General features: G+C 47.6%; 1 protein-coding gene and 1 long non-coding RNA gene across 4 annotated transcripts in view; one reads left to right on the top strand and one right to left on the bottom strand.

Annotated features, from left to right (window-relative positions):
• The window catches only part of ETV4 (ETS variant transcription factor 4), a 132644-nt gene extending 129109 nt beyond the window's left edge, over positions 1–3535 (bottom strand). Inside the window, exons 1-4 of one of the 3 annotated variants that reach the window (XM_069634410.1) lie at positions 3398–3535; positions 2285–2392; positions 1929–2019; positions 951–998 (exon numbers count right to left, since the gene is read on the bottom strand). In XM_069634410.1, coding sequence (XP_069490511.1) covers positions 951–998; positions 1929–2019; positions 2285–2341 — 196 coding nt within the window. In that variant the 5' untranslated portion in view covers positions 2342–2392; positions 3398–3535. Of the gene's footprint in view, positions 1–950; positions 999–1928; positions 2020–2284; positions 2393–2982; positions 3079–3397 lie in introns of those variants that run through there. The other 2 variants (XM_069634409.1, XM_069634411.1) reach the window with 2 other exon arrangements.
• Positions 283–24938, top strand: LOC138521514 (uncharacterized). The gene is made up of 3 exons (XR_011283067.1): positions 283–384; positions 23567–23658; positions 24834–24938. It is a non-coding gene; the product is annotated as an uncharacterized lncRNA (long non-coding RNA).
• Positions 24939–26959: the final 2021 nt, after the last annotated feature.

The raw sequence follows: 26959 nt of genomic DNA, 5'->3' as shown, positions 1-26959 counted from the left end.
GGAGGACTGCTCCAAAACCAACGCAGAACAGAAACCTTACCTCTACCCCCCCCCCCACCCCCTTCACTTCCCACTAAATCCCACGAACACCCCAAGTGCTTAGCATTAGCCATGGTATTCAAGGGCAGTGCTTAAAAAAATGGAATCCAAACAGCATATTGGAACCCCACAGCTACCTACCAAGAAACCAGAGTGGGTTTGGAATTAAACGTGCTCTTGCCACAATCCTGAAACAGTGCATACAAGACCACGCCCACCGGGGGACAGGCGCAGGAAGGTTCCACGGCTACATGATGCTGAACCGCTACAGAAAAAGAGCACAGCCATGGCCACAATAACACCAATTACTGACAAACCACGTCACAGAATCCTGAGAAAACACAGGTAAGGCATAGCTGCACCATCTTCCTTTATTAACAGGGATATATATATATATATATATATCCACACACACACCAATAAACAACCGACACCCACCACACTAGCTCTGGTTTCTTTTTCGAACTTCTGAATGCAACCCACAAGCACAGCAAATCAATTGCAGTAGACTTTTTTTGCTCCATAACATAAAAATGTAGGTATAACATGCACGAGCATCAAGTTAACCATGCAACAAAAATAAAACACCGTTTTTGGTTACCAACAGCAATAACTAACAAATTAACAGTAAATCAGCGCGTTGGTCCGCAGACATTGCCAGTTGAAAAGGAGAGCGAGGAAAGTGGGCAGAGGGCCAAGCTCGATTCATAAGCAAATACACAGCACAATAGCGCGATTCATAATCCCGGAGTCGCGCGAGCCCAGGGGTTGGCGAGCATGAAAAAATACATCCAGAGGTTGGAATTTGGTAAAATAAATACAGGGCGGGAGGGCCCACAGCAGCACGGGCGCGAAGAAGCCCCACCACAAGTGCAAGCCAATGTGGAGAACAAGAAAACGGGCGCCCTTACCTTCGGTTAACCAGGTCTCCTGGAACTGGCTCAAGTCGTGGAAGAGATCTGCAGGCGAGAGGAAAGCTGCAGTCAGAGAAATGGAGCATTGAGAGGGGAGGGGCAATTTAGTGCTCAAAACATTCAGAAGCGAAAACAGAAATGGTAGGCCGCAGTACAGACACATACACTCTCTCCCCCCCCCCCCCCCCCGCCGCTCCAATCCTAAAACTAGCCAGGGTTAGTGGACGACTAAGAAGACCGCACAAAAAAATAAAATACTCCCTGCGTGGGAAAAACAGAGGGGATGCTAATTTCTAATAAAAAAAAAGAAAAGCTTTCATTGAAGCGCACGTCTGTTAAAAAGTTTTAAAAAATCCTCACGCTAGATACCCATTAACCCAATAAACTAAATAACTGCAATTTATAGCGCGCACAACTCCCATTTGCAGGGTCTCTCGGCGCTGTAAACTGGCAGAGAACATACAAAAACGAATGTGGCCCTGGCAAGAACAGGGGACTTCAAAACGGACATCCCACTAGGCTGAGCACTGGGATACACAAGCAGCCCGCGAGCAGTTCATTAAACCTCCAGTGGGAAAATGCGGTGGACCTTTTGCCACAAAAGCAAGAGGTTGAGTGAGCCACGGTTAGAGCCATACTATTGGGATGTGGAAGGAAATGGGGGACACGAACATTTCAGAAAGAAGGGCGCGGGGGTTCAACAGATACCACGAGGAGGTAAACTGCCCCTTAAAATGTGTAAAACAGGAAACGCGAAGAACACCAAACAGTGGAAAGAAAACACAGAGAGCCCAAGAACGGCTAAGCAAATGCGTGGAGGCGAAGCAGCTTTCCAGGATGGGGAAACTCCAGACTAGAACCCCCACAGCCCCTTCAAAACAAAGCCAGAAACAAATACATGTACAAAAGAAACACACAGGGGAGGCCTTTAACAAGAGCAGGCACGGGGGGCGGGGGCACGCTGGCGGTGGTTACCTTCCGACTCCTGGGGCGGTAGCTCCGTGTCCGTGTACTTCCGTTTGGTGGCCATCAAAACTCGGTCGTGGCTCCCATTCCCATCTGCCTTCTGTAGCACACAAGTTGAATATATATATATTTTTTTTAAATCTAGAACACTTGCTCAAAAATCAGTGCTATTATCAAAAACGAACTGTCAAGGTAGGGCTGCACACATACAGCTCATGCCCCCCCCCCACACACACACAATACCAGTGCGCCCCAACACCCGATACAAAAATACACCCACCGAAATTGTTAACCAAGTGACAAAAAGAAAAAATGGCCAAGCGCCCCCGCGCGTGAAGACGATAAAGCAGAGATGGGGTACTCACGTTGGGGATGGTGTACGGCACTTGCTGATCCAGGTAACCCTTCATCCTACGGTCCATTCGTTAACTGTTTGTGTTCATCCAGAGAGCACTTCCTCCTCCCCACAGGGTCTGTAGAAAAGAGCAGAGGAGGGGGGAGAGGAGGCATGAATGGGGAGCGAGGGGACCCTGCATAGATAATGAGCTCCATTCACAAAAATGCAGAGAGAGAGGGAGGGGGAGGGGTGGCGACAGCAGCAGCCTCTGCTCGAGAAGGAGCCGAGTGCAATTAGCCGGATCCAGCAGAAAGAGGGAGGAGGGGAAAAGGGGTTAAAATGGGATGTGCCAATTTGCCAGCACACACAAAAACATCCGCTTGCTGCCAAAGGCAAGAGACACTTCCAGACAGAGGGGGAGGGGGGATGCAGCATGAGGTTGATAGGGGGAACGGTCACAACAACTCCACACCTGCCTTTCTTTTTAATAAAAGTGCTCCATTTATCAACGCATAAAACGTGAAGCCACATGTTAGCGCGAGCGCCATACATGCACACCTACATTGAGACCATGTGGCGGTGGGTCATTTTATAATTTGACCCGTCTCAAAAGTTACACAGCACCTTTCCCTGGACCTGGGCCTCGCGCACCAAATGTAAGCACGTTACTCAACTTTGTTCTTGCACCCAACTCACGTAATTTGTCCAGCTACTAAGTGTTCTCACCTGCCCACGTTAGCACCCCGCCCCCACCTAATGGGCACTCGATGTTTGCATTCGCTCGCCAGAAGCGTGCAATTAGGTGCGCATGCCGAGAGCCACGCTATATGCCCTGCGCTCTGCAGGGGATGCATTGTGGGACGTTTCTCAAAATAGCGTCCAGTCGCGCACGCCTCTCCCCAAATGCCCCAGCTGGGCCATATTTTCAATGCATTGTGCTCGTTTCCTGCAACTCCAGCAGCCCCCATGCACTCCCCCCTGGCCCTGTGCGGCCAGCACAGTGGCACCAACTTCCAATGCTTGATCAGCAAAGGGGGACGCAGAAGTCTCGCGGCGCGACGCCCCGAAGCAGCCTCGACGTTGGAGGGGTGCCCTACCCATGGGGGACACCCAGGCCAGTTCACCGCTAACCCAAGCTCACCTGAATCTCTGCAGGCTTGAAGAGTTCTCTCGGCAGCCGGACTTGTTTTTCTCGCTCCTTCAGCCACTTCTTGGCCCGGGAGAGCTGAGCCTGTCGGGATTGGTCTGTTTGTTTCTCATTCCCCCCTTAAACCCCCCTCCCTTTGTCTGTATAGACTTTGTGAATGGAAACCCTGTGCAAGCCCTCGGGCCAATGGGTGAGCAGGCATGGGCTGGGCGGGCTTCGGCGAAGCCAATGAGCGCGAGAATCACTAGCTCCATTCAAAGCTTCCCCCTCTCATTCATAAAAAAAAGCACTTGGCAGAGTTCATTCATGAGGTTTTGTGAAAGGGAGCCCGGAGCAGGGGGAAGTAGGGCCCTGCCAAGCACAAAAGAACAACACTGCAGCCACATACAGTTTAACACTGCTACGCCTGTTCTGATTGCAGGCGTTTAATGGCACGGGCTTAAAGAGGCCACGTTTTCAAAAACTAAACTGTACTGCGCCCTTCCCCCAAAACAAACTAACGAAATATACCAGGACAAGATTATCCTCTCTGTGGCTATCGAATGGTCCTCGTGTGAGTATCCCACTCAGGCCTGTTTCCCTGTTGCATTATGGTACTTGTAGTTTTCTGTTTCTGATTATACAACAATGACTGATGTTTTGTGCACAAGTCTGTTAGTGGCCCTGCTTGGGGTGGAGGGGGGAGTGGGTGTGTTTGCGCGTGTACACGTGTGTGTACACACACGTACGGACACAGACGGCGTGGGCTGCACTGCGCGCGCAGCCGCAAGAGACCACACAGACGCCTGGTTGTTGCTGCAAGTCCCTGATCCAAACTGCTGATGGCGCTTCTTCTTCTTGCTGATAGATTTTTATCCCTCAGCAGTGATTTTTGGATACCGAGGCTTGAGCCTCATTACTCCATCTGGTTTCTATTCTTCTTGGTCTGTATGGTCTTTTCACAGTAGGGCTGGTTTCACAGCGTCTTCGCAGGGATGGGCCGCGGGTAGCGGTCAAAGGGGTTTACAGTGGTGGCAGTGAGTCTTCTGATCAGAGGGTTCTGATCCAGTCCGTGGCAGAAGTTCTTACTCTGCTTCGCTAGATGTTTCTTCTAACATCTCGATGTCCAAGTCTCTGTGAAGGTCAGCCATCCTTGAGAAGATTGGTGCTCCAGATGATACCCGTGTTCTGGAATATGTGAAGACTCTTCCCGGTGTCACTCATGGCAGGTCATCCATGCTGAGGAGGCACACGTCAGGGTTGGTCTGATGATCGCCTTGTAGACGTTGATTTTTGTCCGGAGGGGCATGGACTTGGTCCTCAGGAGTGGGTACAGCGCTGCCATCTTTCCTGTTGCCTTCTGCTGAGTATTTTTGATGTGGCTTTCCCAGTTGAGTTTGCTATCCAGGGTCACACTGAGGTAACGGCTGCTGCTCTCCCATTTGATGGTCTCCCTGTTGAGGCTGATGTGTGGCTGCTCCTTGACCTTCTTTCTGGTGAACAGCGTTGCAGTTGTCTTGCTGGTGTTGAGTTCTATCCGCCAGTCGCTGTACCACGTCGCAATAGTATCCAATGAAGCTTGCAGGTTCTTCGTCACTTCCTTTTCACTGAATGACTGGGAGATGACTGCAACATCGTCTGCATACAGCGCCAGGTCGGTCTTGTGGAGATCTGTCCGAAGTTCGATCACTGTGGCACACCTGCTTGGATGGGATGTGATGAGGACATTTCAGACCGCATGGCGACATGGAAGGTGCGGCCTCCCAGATAGCTTGCAATCGTCTTCACCAGGTAGTTCGGAAATCCCAGGTCCATCCGCTTGTGCAGCAGTCCCTTGTGCCAGATTCGGTCGAATGCTTTGCCGACATCCAGGAAGATGATTCCTGTGGACTTCTTGATGTTGAATCCATGGCTGATGGTGTCCACCACTCTAAGTAGCTGATGAGTCATTGCATGCTCCTTTTGAAATCCAACTGTTCCTTTGCTAGTAGATTTCTTTCTGAGGCAAAGTCGCTGAGTCAAGCGAGGAGGACCAGGTTGGTTATTCCATCGCTCCCTGATGCCTTGCCGTCCGCCCGCTTTTCTGCAAGTCCTGCTACCTCAGAGCTTGTGCACTCCTTGATGTCTTCTGCTCCCAACCCAGTTCGGTCTTCTGCTGATGGCGGTGGCAGGGCAGTATTTATTTATGCATGCCGTGACGTGCGTCATGACGTGTTGTCACCTGACATAACATGCCTCCCTTTTTATACAGAAATAACAAACTTCCGACAACCTCTAAACCATAACTCGTACAGACAAACCAAACTTTCCTGTGCATCACAACATGTTTATATTCTCTTGTCTTTCCTGGAGTAGTCCCTCGGGTTGGACAACCACTTTTAGTTCACATGCCCAGGTCACAGTCTCTTAGGTATGCCGGTTGGCACCTGGACTCCCAGGTGGGCTATCAACATTCTCTCTCCATACTCGGCATATCGCCTACCTGTTCGCCGGACCCCCTGGACACCTGGCCATCTGCTCTCTGTGGAGGTGTCCAGTCATAGTAGTCATCGTCCACCTACTTGGTCGTCTCTGGCACTACTCACTCTCCCCCTTGCCGTGGTGGTTCTCACAATTTGCAGATGAAACTAGAGTTCCGTGTTACTTGCCCTTGGCTGGCTGCAGCAGTCACTCGGTATAAGTACTCTGACCACCTTGAGGAGTGTGGGTTCATGGATGAGCGACATTTTCACTTCTGGGTTCGCCCTAGAACTGTGTTCCCCACTGTAAAGTCATGTTCTTGCAGGCCTCGGCACGTGTTTTCACACTCATCAGTGCCTCACTGTGCACGCTGACGGCCTCATTATCTATTGTACCAAGGGCTCGCCACTTCGGGCAGGTAAGTGCGAGGACACCACTGGAATAGAGCCTCTGCCAGTGCTCCCCCGGTCAAACAATGGGGGTGGTCCGATATTCCAGCAAGAATTGAAATAGTGCTCTTTTCTCACATAGTCCTTGGCTATAGGCAATACGAAATGTCTTGTTTAAGGTGCGCATCTCCGTTAGCTCGTGGTCACACTGGGGAAATTCTCCTATGTCTGATCCCTCGTTCTGCCAAGAAGTCTTCCAAGCTATGGAACAGTGAACTGTTGTCGGAACAGACCGTTTTTTTGGAACCCATGCATATTGAATATTCTTTCCATTGCCGGTACAACATCATGTAGGGCCACCAAAGGCACAAACTCTACCTCTGGGTAGCGGGACCATTGGTCCACCACCACGCGGAAGTGGGAGTCACGATGCGTGGAGCCGAAGTCCATGTGAACACATTACAGGGTTCCTCGCTTCAAGGCATGCACTATATAGCGGGTTCTTTGGGTCTCGGGCGGTTGCTTGGCACCATATGCAGGCTAGTATGAACTGCTCGACCTTCTGCTCAAGAGCACCGAACCACACTTTTAATCAGAGGCAGCTTTATGTCTTCGCTGCCCCCTGATGCCCATGGTGTGCTAGCACAATCACTCCTTTAATTAGCGCTGTGGGAACTACCATGTGGGCACCCCTCAAAAGGAGGCCGTCCTCAGTGAATGTCAATTTGTGTTTTACTTTCCATAGTTGTTCTAGTGTTGATTTGGCTTCCTGTGTTTTGCTCCCCAGGTCCTATATAACTGTTTTCCACTGTCCTGACACTATGGCTTCCTTTAGAATTTGGAAACAGCTGTCATTCATCGATTCTGCTGCTCTCAGCTAGTCAACTTCCATGGACTTTGGGATTTTCCCAGCAGTGACCATTCAGACGTGCTCCTCAGTCTCTGAGATGACTTCAAGTTCATTCTCATCTTTACCAGATAGATGCCTGGACAGGTAGTCGGCAGCATTGTTCAATTTGGGTCGGTATGTCAGATTCACACCGTATTCCTACAGCGCTAGCAGCCATTTCTCTATGCACCGTAGGGGATTTGCTGATCCACCTGTCATGATGGGGAGCAGGGGTTTTTGATCTGTCACCACTTGGGCAGGTTTTCCATATAGGTTTGTTTGATGGCTTTATTCGGGAGCCTCATGTCCACACAAATTCTGACACTGTCGGGTTGTTTAGGCTTTTGGGCGATCTCTATTGGGGATACCCAGGGTGTCGGTCCCTCCATTCGTTCGATGATGTCTAAATTGACAGAGTTTTGAATTTCTTTTTTGACTCGTTCCCATAGATGGAACGGTTCGCACTGATGTTTTAATGCCATTCGTAGGACCATTTTATCAGTATGGAGGCAGACAGGTTCTCCTTCCATGTGCCAGATGCCTGCGAACACATCCTGGAATCGTTTTACTAGTGCTTCTACATCTTCTAGGAACACTCCATGTGCAAATTCAATCAGCTTGAGGGCTTCTGCAGCCATGCATCCTAACAATGTCTGGTTGGCCACCTTGAATATGTAGAATCATGCACGGATGGATCTGTCTTCGTGCCTCACCAGCGTTATGAACGCTCCTTCCAGGGGTAGCAGGATCTTGCTCCCGAAGGTGACTATTTGTCCTTTTGTTGCTTGGAGTGGCGGCAGGTTGTGCAGTCTCCTGTAGTGCTCATCTGCCATTATGTTTACCGATGCTCTGGTGTACAGGAGTACAGGGATAAATAATGGTGTCCAAGATGGTCACTGAGTACTTGGGCTGGTGCTTTTCTTTTTCTCCGACAGTCAGTACTGCTGCTCATTTCAGTCAGTTGCTCATTTATACAACCATCATATCTCCTCGTATGCAAGTATGGTTTCCTCAATGGGAACCTTGCCTCTAGGAGTCCTTTTGGTACTGGTATACTCAATGGTACCTCACATGTATCACACTCTGACTCCCAACACATAGGTAATATGGGCAAAGTCGTTGAGGTGTGGGTACTTGGCTCCTTCACTACACTCCCCCTCTGGGCGATTCATCGACCACTCTCTCATCATCCTTTAGATCTAGGCATTCAGGTCTGAAGAAAATCGTCTTTGGGATCCATATATTTATGACACCCTTCAGGCATCCTACTGTTTTCACATGTTCATCTTTGTTCCACGTCATAAGATGTCACTGTCCATTTGGACTGCTATAAATCCATCTTCCCACATGCTTCTTATGATTCTTTGGATATCGGAACTTCGTTCCCTCAGGTGCATGAATACTGGCCTTCACAAAGTCTCTGATTTCTTCATCTGTCAGATCTTTGGCTTTCCATCCTGGTTCAGCATCGATCATGATCTTCATCCCTATGGCTTTCTTTGCTGTCTTCTTGCATTGTGAAATTATTAACTTGATTACACAGAATCCAAGTAATATCATCACTATTAGGGCTCCAAGGAACTTGAAAATGTCTGCCATCTATTGTGGAACCCAAGAAAAGAGCTATCCAAACCAGCTGTCATTAGCAATGTCTTCTACTTCGTCTATCATCTGACCATGAAGCTTCGTCAGCATATCTATAGCCTCTGTCAAGGTTCCATTCTCGTCGTCATGAGAAGGTATACATGTGCAACATGATTCTCCAATTTTTGCACCTCCATCCATAGCTTCAATCATATCCAAGACATATCTGTTCTGACGAGTCATCAGTCGTATGGCTCTCATCTCTTCTCTGATGGCCTTGAATCCCTTTATAGTAGTGTTGATCGTCTGTAGCAATTCCCATCTGGTGATCTGCAGCCACTTGGTATATGCTCCAACCTGGATTCTCAGCATGAAAATTAAGGTGAACACTGATGAGGTCTGGCTGAACAGCCTGTGCTTATATGGAATAGAGTCAAAAGCTTCTATTGATTTAGCTGAATAATAGTTCTGCCTCTTAATCCTCTTTATCAACTCCACAGATCTCTTCTTCCTCAGGTGAGCATCTGCTTTTGGAAAACGGTCAAGATTCAGATCACTTTTTGGAATCACTAATGCTGGAACATGGACATTCACTAATGAGCATCGTCGTCCCCAATCCTTGGGTAGCTTCATGTATGCCCTGGATCCACAAGCCCAATAATGATCCATAATTACTGCTGTTCCATGTATCTGTTACGTCTGGCCACAGCCGGGTGTGGCGCAACTCTCCACTATGCAAAGGCAAAAGTATGAAGCAGCCCTTTATGGGATATGAATTGCATTGGAAGTGTTAGCAGCTACCATAGCAACACATTCCAGTGTTCCGTTGGTCACGGCACAGGAGGTTACGTGTCGGTCAGCTGACCAGTGCGAGAGACACGCCTCCGTTATACGCCTTTTTAACAGTTAATTTCCCATAGAACGCTGCTTCTGTTTACAGCGTTCTTCCACACTGTTTTCTGTTGCCTGACTTCTGTTCCACTTCCTGGTTTTGTTCCCGGAACAGCTCGTTGCCGACCTTGGAGCTCCCATTGGACTGCCTCTTGGTTTCTTTTGTTTCTACACTACCAACTCGTTGCCAACCTCGAAACTCCCTTTGGATTGCCCCTTGTTTTCGTCTGTGCTCTGTTTTGCCAGCACGTTGCCGATTTCGGAACGCTTCCCGGACTGTTTACTGATTACTGTTTTCCGACCGCGGAGTGCATCGCTTCTTCGAACGTTTCCATTGCAGTACTGCTATTCAGGATTCATCATCTACTCCGGTAAGCTGACTCATTGGTTTTTTGTGCTGCGCATTCCTTGTGGGAAACACTGCCGATGCCATCCATGTCCTGCCACTTCTGAATTTCATTCCACAAACCACCACTTTGCACCCCCCCAGCCCTTCAGCATACTCCACCTTCCTCAAGACCATGTGAAGTTCTATGAACCAATCCATGTGCACTCTGGACGCTTTGCAGTGTGTGTGTGTGTACCAACCTGAACCTAGTGCAACCCTCGTGCTGCTCGAGTACAATCTTCTTTACTAATATTCCCGTTTGTTGTTTTTTCTTGCCGTTGCTTTGGAACTGTTATTTACCTCCGGTGTTGTTTTGTTGGGGTAAGACAAGAATCCTTTATCTTTGATCTCTGGTCCAAGTAATTCCTACCTAGTTCTAAAGTTAGTTTTGTTCCTCCTCCTCTGTAGGGCCATATTTCCACAGCCGACAGCAGTCTGTTGTTAAGGTACTATCACAGTAAAGCAGTACTGGTTTTATGCAACATCTTTTCTGGTATTTACCTGTGCTCTTTTCTTTTCAGCATTGTGTTTTGGCGGTGCTTGTTCTCCCCCGATCTTTAGTTTGATCGGTCCCTCTGTCTGTTGCCACTCAGCAGAGGGACACGTCATAATAATGAGTAGCCTCAAGTTGAGGAGGCCTAGTCCAGGACAAACTGAGATAGGCTTAAGAAGTTACGGGCATTCTTCTGGTTACCTCTGCAACCTTGCTGGGTCCTGTTACCAACACCCCGGCCGGTGTGGTAAGAAACAGTATCATTGCTGGTACATCATAGATTAGTCCAGAGTTCTGGTTGTCTCAAACCTTTCTTGTACCGTTATTTGTGAAGCACAGCTTTGAACTTTCCAAGGGCACAATCTGCAAGGGTCCTCCTCTATCTTTGACCCAAGTCAGTAGCTTAGCAAATCTTGGCCATAATGGCTTACAGCCAATCTGTACAATATCGATGGCATGTTTGTAACAACCAATAACCACGCAGGCCCTGCCGACTACCACTCCTTGTTCCCATCTGACTGTTGATAACACTGATCCCCAGATCTGCATCTGTCCTGTTTTCTTCCATCTTCTAATATCTTCTGCATATTTTCCTGGACTCTCCAGTGTTCTGTTTACCTCCCACCTGATCCCAGTTCCTTTCACTCCAGGCTTCTCGTATCTAATCACATGATTCTTAGTATGGGCTCTGTTTCTTGTCTTTGTATTATGGATGCAGTCATCTTCGTCTGGATCTGTCCATTCAGTTGCCCATTTGAGGTAGGCATCTCGCCCATGAACTGGCCTCTTGTTTTGTAAAGTGCTATGTGCGAAAGACAGTGAGCTGTCTGGACATCTATTTCGATAGCTATGAAGATTTTGGATTTTCTCATACTGTAAAGCAGGAGTGCACACACAAAGCATTCCTCTTTTGAAATCCTTCTTCCCACTTCCTTCATATGTTGATACCATATGTTGTTTCCCAAGTGAGCTGTACTGTCCAAATAATCATTTTGTTCAAAATCATCTTCTTTGGTGCTTCTTTTAGGCCTCATTCTTCTTTTGTGACCCTCCATAATCATTTCATGAACTTTGTTAGCATAACTCCTTCTAATTGGGTTGATCAGAGGTGCACCTACATGTGTTATCTGACTAGGAGAAAGTTCAGAAAGTTTCATCCTCTCAACATACAGTTTAGGCAAGAATATGTCTTGCAAAATCTCCATGTGTGTCATGATGCCTACCTCCAAGGAGCCAGGCCCAGCCCAGCAACCACAGAGGCAGACATCATTTTCCCCAAGGACGTCTCAGTGGGCCCAAGTTGGGGCCTTTTGGACGCAGTCCTGGCGCCTTCGGCGCCAGGCTCATTCTGGACCCCAGTCCTGGCGCCTTAGGCGCCAGGCTCATAAAGCAAGACATGTGTGTAAGTGTTTTAATGTGCACTTACCTGAAGCAGACCGTGCTGCTACATCCAGGCCCTCTTGAGGACTGAATGGGACTACTTTTATCTTTTGGACTACTTTATCACTCGGGTGTGGTCTGAGGAAGAATACATACCTGAGTGGAAGGATACATACCTGGAACTACTTTACAGGCTATTTAAACCACACCCGAAGAGCAGCACATGCTTCGCGTTGTTCTGCATCTAGCAGCTGGACGCTCACCGTGTTTGCTCCTGCATTCGGACTTCTGCCACGCCTGCCAGCATCCTGATCACCTACAAAGGAAGAGAAAGAGAGAATAGGAGAAGGAAAAGACTTTACCTGCAAGATCCGCATTCCGGAGTCAGCTCGCCGACCATCCTGCAAAGGAAGACACTTAATTTAAAAGCACATCGCATCGACCGCCGCAGCGCCGCATCCCACTCACCTTCACAGGGCGCCTCCATGTTCAGCAGCGATCACCCGGATTCGCAGCCACGCTTCCACGCCTAGGGAGAAAAAGACAAGAGCAAAGGTGAGAGAGAGAAGGGAATGAGGAAACCTAAACCTCCATGTTAAGACTTACCTGTTGGGTCATTCCCTCTTCATTTCGGGTCCGCGCCGCATCCAGGCGTTTCCGGACCCCGGCCCCTATGGGGAAAAAGACATTAGCGTCAATGAGCGAATGAAAAGACATTACCCAAAAACGCTCATCAAGACTTACCTGATTTCTACAGGGATTGCACCTCGCATCTCGGGTCGGTGCCTTTTCCCCGGCATTCCGTACCCCGGCCCCTATGGGGAAAAAGACATTGACATTAGCATATTGATGCAAGGACAAAAGGGGAACCTTTCAAGGAACTTACCTGGAAGCCAAGCAAGTTTGGTTCTCATAAAACCAAGAATCCAGTGAAGTAACTGGATACCAACGCGCCCCTGTATCAGAAGCAGGAAGGAGAGCTCGCCCTTCAAGACCCTAAGGTGAGACGCCACGGGAAGCACAGAAGGGTTTTGAGGAGGGTGAGAGGGGAAAGGGAGACGCTGGTAGCATTCCCCGCAGACAGTTAATCCCTTATTCTCGCCTACAGAAGGATATTTTTGCAAGCCGGACAAGCAGGAGTTGGGAGTCCGGTCCAGTCCATCTTCTGAGCCCCGCGCAACACCTTAGAAGAGGTCACAGCAGCACAATCCTGGCCAGCGCCTCTGTGGGAGTCAGGTGAGCGTAACAGAACGCGAAGCCTACCCACAATTTCCCACCCGGGCGCTATGGAGACTTCTGAGACAGACCAGCTGGCCCAGCTGTTGGGGGAATTAAGGGCAGAGGTACACTCAGCTCGCCAAGAGACTAATGCCCTCAAAAGAGAACTCATTCTCTCCAAGGAACAAACTGATGACCTGGCCAAACGATTGCTACAGAGTCAGGCTGGACAAATTCCTTTACCTAGTCCCGGGGGAATTTCCACTTCGTTGGGTTCGAGTAACCATGTTCAGATCAATCTGCCGGGATCCATGCCTTTAGCACCGCCTGAACGTTTTGCGGGGGACCCAAAGAAATATGCCATTTTTATGAACCAATGTCGCTTACATTTTATATGCAGACCAGGAGCCTTCCCTGATGATAGGACCAAAGTGGCCTTCGTGTTATCGTACCTAAGTGGCTGTGCTGCCGATTGGTCTGTTCCCTTGGTAAACCAGAACGATCCAATTCTCCAGGATTTTCAGGGCTTTCAGGCCAGCATGGAAAGGTTGTTCGCTCGACACTCGCAGGGACAGGCCCTTGACAACGAACTGCTATCTCTACGACAAGGTAGTCAAGATCTTTTGTCTTATATAGCCTCCTTTAACAGACTGGTGGTGGAAACCGGATGGCCTGAAAATAAAAGGATCACTTTATTTCACCGGGGTCTGCGCGGAGAGCTAAAAGACATTCTGGCCCAAGTAGTGAATCCACCCCAAGGCTGCGCAGAATATATTGACTTTGTTTTACAACTGGATCACAGACTTCAGAATAGGAAAGCAGATCGGTCCAAGTTTGAAACCCGAGTACCGATCAGAACCCTCGTAAACCTCAGGAATACCGAAGCTTCGGAACCTATGCAAATAGGGGGAGTTAAGGGGCCGTTAACTCAGAAGGAACGTGAGAGAAGGCGACAAAAGCAACTATGCCTCTATTGCGGGGCTTCCGGTCACTTTCTTCGTGATTGTCCGGTAAAACCTCCTAGGAAGGTGGTTGGTGCCTCTGACAACAACTTAATGGAACCTGTTTCGGGAAACGACCTGGCTCGACAAGCGTAGAGGTCCGCTTGCCGAGCTTGAAAACGAACTCTCTGACCTCGCATTTTGTCTTGCCAATGGTGCTCGTGGATCCAAAAAAGCCCCAACGGTTGCATGCCATCAAAGCATACGTCGACAGCGGAGCTATCGGAAACTATGTGGACCGCGAATTGGCCTCCAGGACGAACCTTCCTCTGCATCCAAAAATAAACCAGGATGTCATTACTACGGTTGATGGTACCGAAATAGCCTCTGGGCCGGTAACGCATTCCACCACAGAAGTGACACTTGTGAGTCAGGATGGACATCGGGAAGAAATAGTGTTTGATATAATCAAGGCTCCACAATTTCAAGTAATCCTCTGAATTCCTTGGTTAGAAACACACAATCCTCGAATAGACTGGCGAGCAAAGAGAATAACTTTTCCAGATTGTGGTCCCACTTGTTACCCTAGAAATCCAGCTATTGGTTTAGCCACAGTAACCCCCGCCACTGTTCAACTACCGGCAGAATACCTTGAATACCAGGACGTTTTTCAGAAAGAACAGGCTAACACGCTACCCCCTCATCGTTCTTATGATTGCCAGATCGATCTAGTTCCCAATGCTCAACCGCCGTGTAGTAGGATTTACGCTCTCACTGAACCTGAAAACCAGCATTTGCGTCAGTATTTGGATCAGTATCTTGCCAATGGCTTTATAAGCCCATCAAAGTCCCCGGTCTCTTCCGCTTTGTTCTTCGTGCCTAAAAAAGGAGACCTTAGAACTTGTATTGACTACTGCGCTTTAAATCAGATAACGATAAAGAATCGTTATCCCCTGCCTCTGATCCCTGAACTTCTTGATCAAGTAAAAGATGCTCGTATATACACCAAGTTAGATCTCCGAGGAGCTTATCACCTAGTGCGAATAAAAGAAGGTGACGAGTGGAAGACAGCTTTCCGCACCAAATACGGGCTCTTCGAATATCAGGTTATGCCCTTCGGTTTGTGCAACGCGCCTGCAGCTTTTCAATTCTTCATGAACGATGTTCTGCGAGAACTTATCGATGTTTGTGTCATCGGATACATCGACGACATCCTGGTGTACTCATCTTCTGAGTCAGATCATCGAAAACATGTTCGAGCAGTTCTAGAGAAATTGCGCCAGCACAAAATATTTGCCAAGCTGGAAAAGTGTGTCTTTCATACCACTGAGGTTGAATTCCTCGGATTTGTTCTGACTCCTAAAGGAATTCGAATGGATTCACGAAAGGTGGACGCCATCCTCAAATGGCCATCTCCCGGTTCAGTGAAAGGGGTTCAGAGTATGCTTGGCTTTGCCAACTTCTATCGAAGATTCATCCCGGAGTTTTCACAAATAGTCCAACCCATTACTGCTCTTTTACGTAAGAATAAACATTTTGAATGGACTCCAGAGGCCGAACAAGCCTTTCAAGACCTAAAGACCAAATTCACTTCCGCACCTGTGTTGAAGCACCCGCGTCCTGATCTCCCGTATATTGTTGAAACTGACGCATCCAGTTTAGCCATGGGAGCTGTCCTGTCGCAAAGGGATTAGAAAACTAACCAGCTACAGCCTGTAGCCTTTTGGTCCAGGAAATTCTCAGCTCCTGAAATTAATCACGCAATTACCGACAAAGAGTTACTGGACATTAAATCTGCTTTTAAGGCTTGGCGTCATTACCTCCTCGGTGCAAGACTCACCATCACTGTAATTACGGATCACAGAAATTTGCAGTATTTAAAGACAGCCAAAGCCCAATCTTCACGACAACTCCGATGGGCTTTATTCTTTGCAGAATTTGATATTGTAATTACCTATCGCCCTGACTGCAAGAATGGCAAAGCGGACGCCTTATCCCGGATTGGCATGGAAGAACCCAATTCGTGTTTAGAACCTGTGCCGATAATACCTGAACAAAGAATCTTAGGTTTGACTTCATTGCAAACCATCGAGGACGTTGAAATTCGAGTCAAACTACTTTTTGACCCTTCAGCCTTACTGGAATGGACTCAAAAGGGTCCCCACTTCACCGTTAAGGATAACTTACCGTACTTCCAAGAAAGGTTATTTCTGCCAAGTAAGGAATTGCAAGAACTAGTTATTGCTCATTATCATGAATCGTTAATGGAAGAACACCCTGGTATCGCTAAAACGGAAGAAAAGATCAAACGCCAATTCTGGTGGCCTTCTTGGAGAAAAGACATAAAGTCTTTTGTGATGTCTTGCGGAGTTTGCGCCCAAAATAAAGGTCAAAGGAACAGGCCAGCCGGCCTACAGCAACCCTTGGAGATTCCACCGGCACCTTGGCACACCTTGTCTATGGACTTCATTACGGACCTGCCTCCGTGTGGTGGTTACAACACTATCCTAGTAATCGTGGATCTGTTCTCCAAAATGGCCCACTTTATCCCTCTAAAAGGATTGCCTTCAGCTTCCATCCTGGCCAAGGAATTCCTGGAGAATATAGTTCGAATACATGGTTTCCCTTCCGTACTAGTCTCAGATCGTGGAAGTCCATTCATTTCCCATTTTGGAGGAAGTGTTGCCAACTAGCACAAATCGATGTGCGATTATCCACCAGCCACCACCCAAAGACCGACGGACAAACCGAGAGGACAAATCAGACTCTCGAGCAATATCTTCGGTGCATGTTGCACCAATCCGAGTACAATTGGAAAGACATTCTTTGGATCGCAGAATATGCATACAACAATTCTATGCATTCCGGAACCGGTCAAACTCCTTTTTATACTTTGTATGGTCACCATCCTCGAACCTCTGACCTAGATCCACCTCTGACCCTGGAAATGCCCGCAGTAAATCATCTGCATTCCACAATAACCCGAGCCTTCAAAGAAGCTACAACTCATTTACAGCAAGCCAAGAAAAAGTACAAAGAAAACGCTGATTTGCACCGAAGTAAAACCCCTCCTTACCAAGTAGGAGACCAGGTTTGGCTAGCAACTAGACGTTTATCTCCGAAGGGCCCACGAACTTTCAATCCCAGATTCATTGGGCCTTACCCCATCAAAGCCATAATCAACCCAGTGGCCTTTAAACTGGATTTGCCTTCCAACATGCGTATTCATCCCGTTTTTCATGCATCACTTTTGAAACCAGTACAACCAGGAACCCGACTGTCCAAGCCTCCAGATCCTATTCAAATTGATGGGGAATTAGAATTCGAAGTGAAAGACATTTTAGACTCCAAAATGTTAAAGTCAAAACTCTTCTATCTTGTTGACTGGAAGGGTTATGGACCTCATGAGAGATCGTGGGAGCCTAGTAACCATATTCACGCACCTCGATTAATACGAAGGTTCCACCGTAAATTCCCGAACAACCCAAAACCCCCGGAGGAAACAACCTTGGGAGGGGCCTTGTGGGGGGGTACTGTCATGATGCCTACCTCCAAGGAGCCAGGCCCAGCCCAGCAACCACAGAGGCAGACATCATTTTCCCCAAGGACGTCTCAGTGGGCCCAAGTTGGGGCCTTTTGGATGCAGTCCTGGCGCCTTTGGCGCCAGGCTCATTCTGGACCCCAGTCCTGGCGCCTTAGGCGCCAGGCTCATAAAGCAAGACATGTGTGTAAGTGTTTTAATGTGCACTTACCTGAAGCAGACCGTGCTGCTACATCCAGGCCCTCTTGAGGACTGAATGGGACTACTTTATCTTTTGGACTACTTTATCACTCGGGTGTGGTCTGAGGAAGAATACATACCTGAGTGGAAGGATACATACCTGGAACTACTTTACAGGCTATTTAAACCACACCCGAAGAGCAGCACATGCTTCGCGTTGTTCTGCATCTAGCAGCTGGACGCTCACCGTGTTTGCTCCTGCATTCGGACTTCTGCCACGCCTGCCAGCATCCTGATCACCTACAAAGGAAGAGAAAGAGAGAATAGGAGAAGGAAAAGACTTTACCTGCAAGATCCGCATTCCGGAGTCAGCTCGCCGACCATCCTGCAAAGGAAGACACTTAATTTAAAAGCACATCGCATCGACCGCCGCAGCGCCGCATTCCACTCACCTTCACAGGGCGCCTCCATGTTCAGCAGCGATCACCCGGATTCGCAGCCACGCTTCCACGCCTAGGGAGAAAAAGACAAGAGCAAAGGTGAGAGAGAGAAGGGAATGAGGAAACCTAAACCTCCATGTTAAGACTTACCTGTTGGGTCATTCCCTCTTCATTTCGGGTCCGTGCCGCATCCAGGCGTTTCCGGACCCCGGCCCCTATGGGGGAAAAAGACATTAGCGTCAATGAGCGAATGAAAAGACATTACCCAAAAACGCTCATCAAGACTTACCTGATTTCTACAGGGATTGCACCTCGCATCTCGGGTCGGTGCCTTTTCCCCGGCATTCCGTACCCCGGCCCCTATGGGGAAAAAGACATTGACATTAGCATATTGATGCAAGGACAAAAGGGGAACCTTTCAAGGAACTTACCTGGAAGCCAAGCAAGTTTGGTTCTCATAAAACCAAGAATCCAGTGAAGTAACTGGATACCAACGCGCCCCTGCATCAGAAGCAGGAAAGAGAGCTCGCCCTTCAAGACCCTAAGGTGAGACGCCACGGGAAGCACAGAAGGGTTTTGGGGAGGGTGAGAGGGGAAAGGGGGAGGCTGGTAGCATTCCCCGCAGACAGTTAATCCCTTATTCTCGCCTACAGAAGGATACTTTTGCAAGCCGGACAAGCAGGAGTTGGGAGTCCGGTCCAGTCCATCTTCTGAGCCCCGCGCAACACCTTAGAAGAGGTCACAGCAGCACGATCCTGGCCAGCGCCTCCGTGGGAGTCAGGTGAGCGTAACAATGTGTGATTGTCTTTTAGGAATCATCTTTGGGTCATTTTTCACAGGACCAGGTGAATTTGCATGCATTACCTGTATAGGCACACCGTCTAACAACCTCTTTTCCTGCCTGTCTTGGCAAGCCTGTCATTTGCATCCAAGGAGAGTCTCTAAGGCACTTCTTACAGGTAACTGATTGTTAACGACATTTATCTCAATTTCAGGCACTATGTCATCTTTCTTTGGAACAGAAATGACTGCATAGGGTCTTGGCTGCCTAGTGGTTGCCACAATTGCACCTTCCTTCTGCTCAGGAAGATTCACAGGAGTCTTAGCTCCATGTACATTTATGCGAAATGACGTACGTACTGTAAGAGAGAGCAGCATTATTCTGAACAAGATACAAGCATAAATGATGCATAAGTATGACCATTTACAGCATCGACTTCTTTCACATCCTGGACGTCTCCCAGAATCTGGCATAACAATGTTACTACTAACACTTCCCATCTTTATTGCCTAAGGAAGAAAAAAGTAACTTTAATACATCAGCATTATTCACTGCTTTTTGAAGCTGCTTTTCCTGGCTTGGCAACTTGCCCTAGATCAGCTGTCTAATAACTGGATAACAAGAACAAACTCTCAATGTATCCCTGGAACCAGTCTTTAACCAGACGAAATGTGGATGCCTCTTGTCGGGGTGATTTCCCGGGGGCCGGCAGAGCCGTCCGCAAACCTCCGGGGCTGCGGAGGCCCCAACTCCTCCAGCGTCCAAAAAGGAGTATGAGGCACACACAAGAGCAAACTAATTACTGCTGTTTAATAGAATAATGACAGGGATTGTTCTCAGTCCGTATGCATCCGGGGAGACGGTCTCGTTGATAGTGGGGCTCGCAGGTTCTTTTTAACGTAGTATGACGCGCTACTCGCGTCACTTGGGAAAAATCATCACAAAACCTATTCGGGTTGGCTCTCCGAGTGGTAGGGTTAGTATAGCTACCTATATGAAAGAACATTAGTGGATAAGGACGGGTCAGGTGATACACCTGGGTTGTCCCTAAAAGTTGCTACAACAAATTGGTTACAAGGGGACATTTGGTGATTGGCTAGCTGAAATGGCGTCAGTGAGGTGCCCCTTGTATTCTGATTGGTCCCCTTGCGAGCCCCCAAGCCTGAGACCATCGCTGTTCCCAGCTCGCGATGTACCTGGTATTGGCAACAATGTGTAACTATGTGTAAATGGTGGACAATGGAGAGGTTTTGCTAGTGGCTGGTGATCACGCCTTTCCCATCGGTGCAAGTGTCCAACTTGTCGCTTCGTTGTTGCAACCTGTGTCCCAGACGTGGGACCACAGCGACTTTGTCTCCTGAGCTTGGCATTTTGTCAGTTCAGCTTGGTTAGGTGTGGAGAGACCGTATCTGGAGCAGAATTATGAGCATTTGATTTGTATTTCGGCTCTGAGTGGCGCTTGGCAGCGGCAGGTGTACCTTGGCGCTGCGAGCGTGGTATGTGGGTTGCAACATTGAGGCCTTGGCTGCGAGCTCTCGTTAGGGCTTGTTCTGCATGGTCAGAGCTTTGCTTTTCGTTTTAGGAGGATTTTTGTCTCAGAGGCTCCTGCCTGGGGACTCTTGCTTACTCGGGCCTAGCTTCTGGGTGGTGGTACATAATCTAAAATGTGGGTGTGGCAGGATGACAGAGTGTCACAAGCAGCAGTAGACATATGTGATGATGTCTCTATGGGGTGGCAAAGCATCTGCAACCGTATACGCAAGCTCTTCAGGCATCTTGCATTTCTGCGGTGCGGTAGGAGGCCTATGTGAAAAATAACAATGATGCATGTCCGTGGGTGTGCCAGTCTGCTACGTCATAGCACTGAGTATGTTCTTCGTGTAGGTTGGTGTGTGAGTGACCAGTGTGCTTGGTGGCACATGTGTTCTTGTCAGTTATCTATGTCGTCATGGCATCTCTAACAACGTTGGTTTTCGTAGTTGTTGTGTTAGTCAAGCTGGACCATGATGTAGATGTCAGCTTGACCAGGGCATGCTATTGGGCATGCTCCTCGTTTGTGGGGACCGTGGACACATGGTACCTTGTTGTCAGGTAAAGAATTGAATGGGTGAAAATTCTCTCGCGGGGGGTGCTTGGGCCGTGATCCACTAGGGTAGGGTCTGGATGAGAATGGGGGGAGGGTGCTTTCCCATTTTCCCACTTCAGTCCCCCTATGGTCGACTTGTTGACCACAAAATTATCTGCTCTCTTGTCTCCGCGTGGTCTCCACACCTTTGTTATTCCGGCGAGGTGTCCATACTGGTTCACATGATCTTCAAATGACCAGTACATGTACACACATCCACCATCGGGTTTTCAGTAGACCCACTTCCCAGCATAATTCTTCGGGTTCCTCGGGTTTTCCACCTTCACTTGGCGGCTGCAAGTCTGCTTCTAATATTTGCGTGCGCAATCTCTCTCATTTTTTTATGATGATGTCTGTGTTTTTGTCGTCTTCTGTTGGCATTAAGGCGTGCATGCCAATCATTTCCATCATTTCGTCAGTTGTACGTGCTGCCCTTGCTTTCCACAATCTCAGACCTAATAGGGCAGCCATACCCAATATTATGCATCCAGCTATTATCTTAAGCCCATCTGACAGCCAAGATGGCATCCAAGACCATAGGTATGAAAACCAGCTACCATCTCTCTTCACACCCTTTGCTTCCTCTTCCATCTCAGCATGCATCTTGGCAAGTTGTGATACTGCCTCAGAAAGCGTACCATTATCTGCGTCGTTGGCAGAGATAAATGTGCAACACGATCTCCCAATTTTTGCACAGACTCCTCCTTCCATTGCTGTAAGGACATCCAGGACATATCTATTCTGGAGTGCCACCATTCGTACTGCTCTCAATTCTTCTTTTATCGCATTGAATCCATTGATGGTGGAGTTTATTGTCATCATTAGCTCCCATCTTGTTATCTGGAGCCACTTCGCATTTGCATATGCCTGCAGTCCTGGATGTATTATAGATGAAAAGAACATTGCTGCTCTGCTGAATAGCCTGTGTCCCGGTGGAATGTCACTAAGTGCTGTTTCCGATCTTCCCCACAGGTAGTTCTCCGTCAATCGTTCTCCTTGTCTTTTTACTCTCAACAATATTGTCGTGTCGTTCTTTCTCTGTCCTCCCCCAATATTCACTGATCTTTTCTTCCTCTTGTTCCCTTCGTCCATCTTAGGGAAGCTCCCCAGGTTGACATGTTTCTGTGGCACTACTAGGGATGGTACATTTATGTGTACCATAGTGCATATTCCATCCCACGATGGTGGCAAGCTGTGGTATGCTTTTTCTCCGCAGGCCCAATAGTGGTCCATTAATACTGCTCTACCTGCACCCTCCTCATTTATCCTTACTATTCTTTTGTAGTTGCTGTTTCTCCCTACATGAACGTCTCTGTTGTGTTGATAACAAAGTGTAGGGCAGTTAGTGGGAGTATTGTTACTAGATTCTTCTCTAGCCATGTTACCAGTCCAGCGCTCTTAATCCATCCGTCGTAGCACTTGTTGTTTACTTCATCCATCTTTGCCACTGTTGCCTTTGTAAATGTTACCATGTTACTCCCGACAACCCCATCCGTCCATCCTTCCTTCGTGTACACCTTTCCATATATTACTATCAGTGGTCTTTCCCAGCACCCCAGTACTCCAGGAACTTCTCTTGCATGCCATTCACATGGTAGGTAATTCAATGTTACTTCCTTTGTTTCCCCTTTTTCTGGTCCATCCGTCACATACTGGAGCCCTTGTGTTAGTTGCCAGTAGTGATTGTACATGCGGAGTGTCTTGATGAAGTTATTTTCATTCGAGTATGTGTCCCTCGTCTTCCAATGTATTATTGCCATTCTGCCTTGAAATCGTCCTTTTGTTTGGAACAGGACCAGGTATATCAGGCACTCAACTGATGTTGCAGGTATTTCAGTAGCCACAAATGTTCTGGATGCGCTCATGGTGTATGGGATCAGTGAGCACACATAGCAGTTGTCCTTAGTTGCCCCCTACCAATTTTGGACATGTGCTGGTACCACATGTTGTTTGAGACGTGTGTGAACTCTGTATGGTATGTGTCTACCCCATTGTTATCAATATCTGTGCTACATTTAACCCTCTTCCCTTTTATTTTTGTGTTACTTGTACCACCTGATACCGTACCTGTTGCAGCCGAGGTGGGGTGTTTATTAGTAGGAGGTGCAGCCATAACATCGGAAGCATAGTGTGCCTGCCAGACAGTGGCAGCAAGTAGACCAGTGATAAACAACAGGCCTGCTAATTTTATTACAATAGCTAATATCACTGGCATGTTTGTCTCACCTTTGCTGCAGTCCTGCAGCTTGTTTCTTTTGATGATATAGCTGCCCGCCTGGAAACCTCTAAAAATAAGCGTTAATTTGTTAGTTTTGTTTATTCAAGCTCTCCTTATCATGTAATCATTTAATCGAAAAGCTGTTACCACGTGGACCTTAGCGCCTCATCTCTCAGAGCTGGTAAGTGCTCGTGGAGATGTGGGAATGATTGCTCTATGGCCAAAATGAACGTGTTATAATACACACGTATTTTCCTTTTCTTTAGATATTTTGGTCTTTTTATGGCGTATACAAATTGGTGCGATAGCGCTTCAGGGGTATCGTCATCTGTGGGCAGCATTTACCCCTGGGCAAAACGTAAGTGTTTAATTATTGCACTTATCTTTACACATAAACAGTACTTTGCGATACCTGCATGTGCGAGACAAAAAAGAAAAAGAGGACATTCACGTGTCTACAAGTGTGGTGTAATTTGACAGCTTGTTAGGCAATGTCCTTTATTTAGGTGGCGGCAGGGGCGGGGCTTGTTTGGATGGGGCTTATTGGGGCAGTGTTCTTCTTACTTTGGGATCTCGTGACCATGGGGTGGGCTATGGGCAAATGTTCACTTGAGTCCTTGGGGGTGTTTGGAGTTTGGCATGGGTCAGGGGCTATGCTGCCGTTGTCACTTGTTGCTGTTGCTGCTGCGTTGGCCCTGTTGTCGACGCAAGGGCGGGTCTGATCTTTGTAGGGCTTGATGTCGTGCAAATGTGTCCACACGTTATTGTCTCGGAGTTTGACCGCTGTAGGAGCTGTTTTTTCCACCAGGTGGGGCCCAGTAAACCGGGGGCTATTCCACCGGTGGTTGTAATTCTGCAGCAGCACTCTGTCCCCTTCACTTACTGTCCACTGTGTTGCTTGTTCCTGTTCTTCATTTGCTCCTTCTTCTTTTTGGGTGTTCTTTGACCCGCCCCGCGTCCGCTCGAGCTGTTGAGAGATAAAAGGGATACTAGTAATCAAGGAAGAGACGTATTCATACATTTCTTCACCAAAGACAGTTTGAGACGAGTGACAATCTGTTATAGCCCTTGATGGAGGTGTCAGTGGAAGATGCCTTTGGCATCCGGTCACCACCTCATGGGGTGTGAGGTGGTAATCCGACCCTGGCCTGTTTCCTAATTCAAATCGGGCCAAGGGGAGACAGTACAACTAGCTTTTCTTTGTTGATTGCTGAATTTTTGCTATCTCTTCTTTTAGGAGACCATTGAGGTGTTCACAAATTCCATTCGCCTGTGGGTGGTACGCACATGCAAACTTGTGCTTTATACCAAGGAGAGCAGTGATGTGTTGGAACATTTAATTGGCAAAGTGTGGGCCATTGTCAGACTGCAACACTAATGAGTTCTCATCTATAGCATGACAAAGCAACTGAATATGAAGCTATCATTACTTATTTTCCTTATGAACGCAATAATGTTATGACTATATATGTAAACAGATACAAATAGTACTCTACTATAAATATAATTATGTTTTTTGAAATTTTCCTATAGATGTGTTACACAATGTTGAATATACCCCTGAAGAAGAGATTTTTATCTCGAAACGCGTTGGGCCACCTATGGACTTTTGAACAATAAAAACATCTTCTGAAGAAATATCCTCATCTATGAGATTAATTATTTGAAGATACAATATGCTTGCATGTCAACAAACATATTTGAATGTATGAATTTGAAATTCACTCCTAAAAATCATCTTAAATGTTTAGCTTATCTATGAGCTTGTGAAAGTGTGCAGGGGACGGGAGTTCCTCCATCAGGAACTTATCTTGTTCATGGATGATGTAGTTGGGCCAGGGCTGTTTTCAATAGGGCCAGGGGCATCACTATTTTGCCAGTATTGTTTTGTCACCATAATGCATCTGTGGGGGACATTGCACATCCTCTTTTTACCCATAGCTCCTTTTCTGCCATGGGTGCTGCTGCCTGTAATTCCATGATCTCATTTTCAGGGATATGGGTGTACCCATCCTTCAACAACATCTGTCTTGCCCCCGCCCACCCCTTATCTTTTCTTTTCTCTGGGGGGGTCCAAATCTCTCCAACATACGCAGCATGTTTAGCATGTGCGTCTACCCTTTCATTACCTTTGGAAATGGGATCATCCGCATTTGTATGGACCTTACACTTCACCAAGGCTACTTCTTCTGGATCCTCAATTGCTTCAATTAATTTGGCAAGTAGTAGGGCATGTTGCACTGGCGTGCTGTCTGCTGTACCCTCTTCGCTGCCACTTAATTAATCCAGAATGTACAGTTGGTGTTACGTATGCACTGTCAGAATATATTGTCACTCTGTTATCAATGCTTTCTTTTAGAGCTAAAATTAGGGCCACTAATTCTGCTGCTTGGGCAGAGTAGTGTTGTGGCAACTGAATGTATTTCACTGGGACATATCTTAAATCCTCTGTCAGTCTCACCACTGATGCTCCTGTTCTGCATATCCCATCACCCTGGTCAATTGTTGAAGACCCATCAATATACAGTATCTCTTCCCCCCTCTAGGGCGTTTTCCTCAACCTTTCTTGTGCTGGAGTAGGTGTCAATGGCTTGTGTGCAGTCATGAGAGTATTTGTCATCTTGCACTACCTCTGCTATGAACCTCGCTGGGTTCACATTGTTACATCTTACAATTGTTAACTCTGGCCTTGACAAAATAATTTCATACCCTGATGCCGTCTGAGTGGTCAAGGTTGATTTTGGTTTGTTCAGTATTGCAAAAAGGGCATGCTCCACATACAGTGTGGTTGGACAGCCCATTGTTATTGATGATGATATTTGTACCGCAAATTCTGCGGCAGCCAAACTCTGTTCGCATGGGAAGTGACCTAACATTACAGGGTCCATGTGTCCACTGTAGAAGGCTACTGGTTTGTGTCCCATACTAGTTTTTTGTGTCAGCACTGCCCTCATTACTGCTGAGCTGCAATGTGAAAAGATGACAAATTGTGCTTCATAATTTGGGGTAGCAAGCACTGGTGCTGTGGATATGGCATATTTTAGTTCCTGGAATGCCTCTGTCATTTCTGTGGTCCACCTCAACTTCTTCTACCCCTCTGTGCTTCTTTGAGGGCCTCAAGAAATGGTCCTGTGTACGAGCTGTAGTCAAAAACCCAAGCCCTGCAGTAGTTGCATAGGCCCAAGAACTGCTGCAGTCCTCCCACTGTCTTTGGCTGGGGTGTGTTGGTTATGGCCTGTGCCCTTTGTGGTGCAATATTCCTTCCATTTTGTGATATGAGCTGGCCTATGTAGAGCACGTGTTCTTGGCAGTACTGCAGCTTTTCCTTGTCTACTTCGTATCCCTTTTCTGCTAACACTGTGAGCAGTTTGATGGAGTCTCTCCTGCACTGTTCTTCTGTTGTGCTGCAGATGATTATGGCATCTACATATTGCAGCACCGTGCTTTCCATTTCAGTGTTACTTAAGTCCATTTGTATCACCCTGTTGAAGATAGATGGTGACTCGCAGTACCCCTGGGGCAACCTGGTGTGTTTCCATTTTGTGTTGCGGTAAGTGAAACATGTCAAGTCTTGTGAGTCAGGGTGTAAAGGTATTGAGAAGGATGGTTTTTTGAGGTCAATCATGGTAAACCGTGATGCCTCTGCTAGTATCACACAT

The sequence above is a fragment of the Ambystoma mexicanum genome, chromosome 13, assembly GCF_040938575.1.
Source record: "Ambystoma mexicanum isolate Mex_15411 chromosome 13, UKY_AmexF1_1, whole genome shotgun sequence".
Lineage (NCBI taxonomy): Eukaryota > Metazoa > Chordata > Amphibia > Caudata > Ambystomatidae > Ambystoma > Ambystoma mexicanum.
The sequence above is the reverse complement of the archived record's forward strand: the minus strand, read 5'-3'. Positions and strand labels throughout refer to the sequence as shown.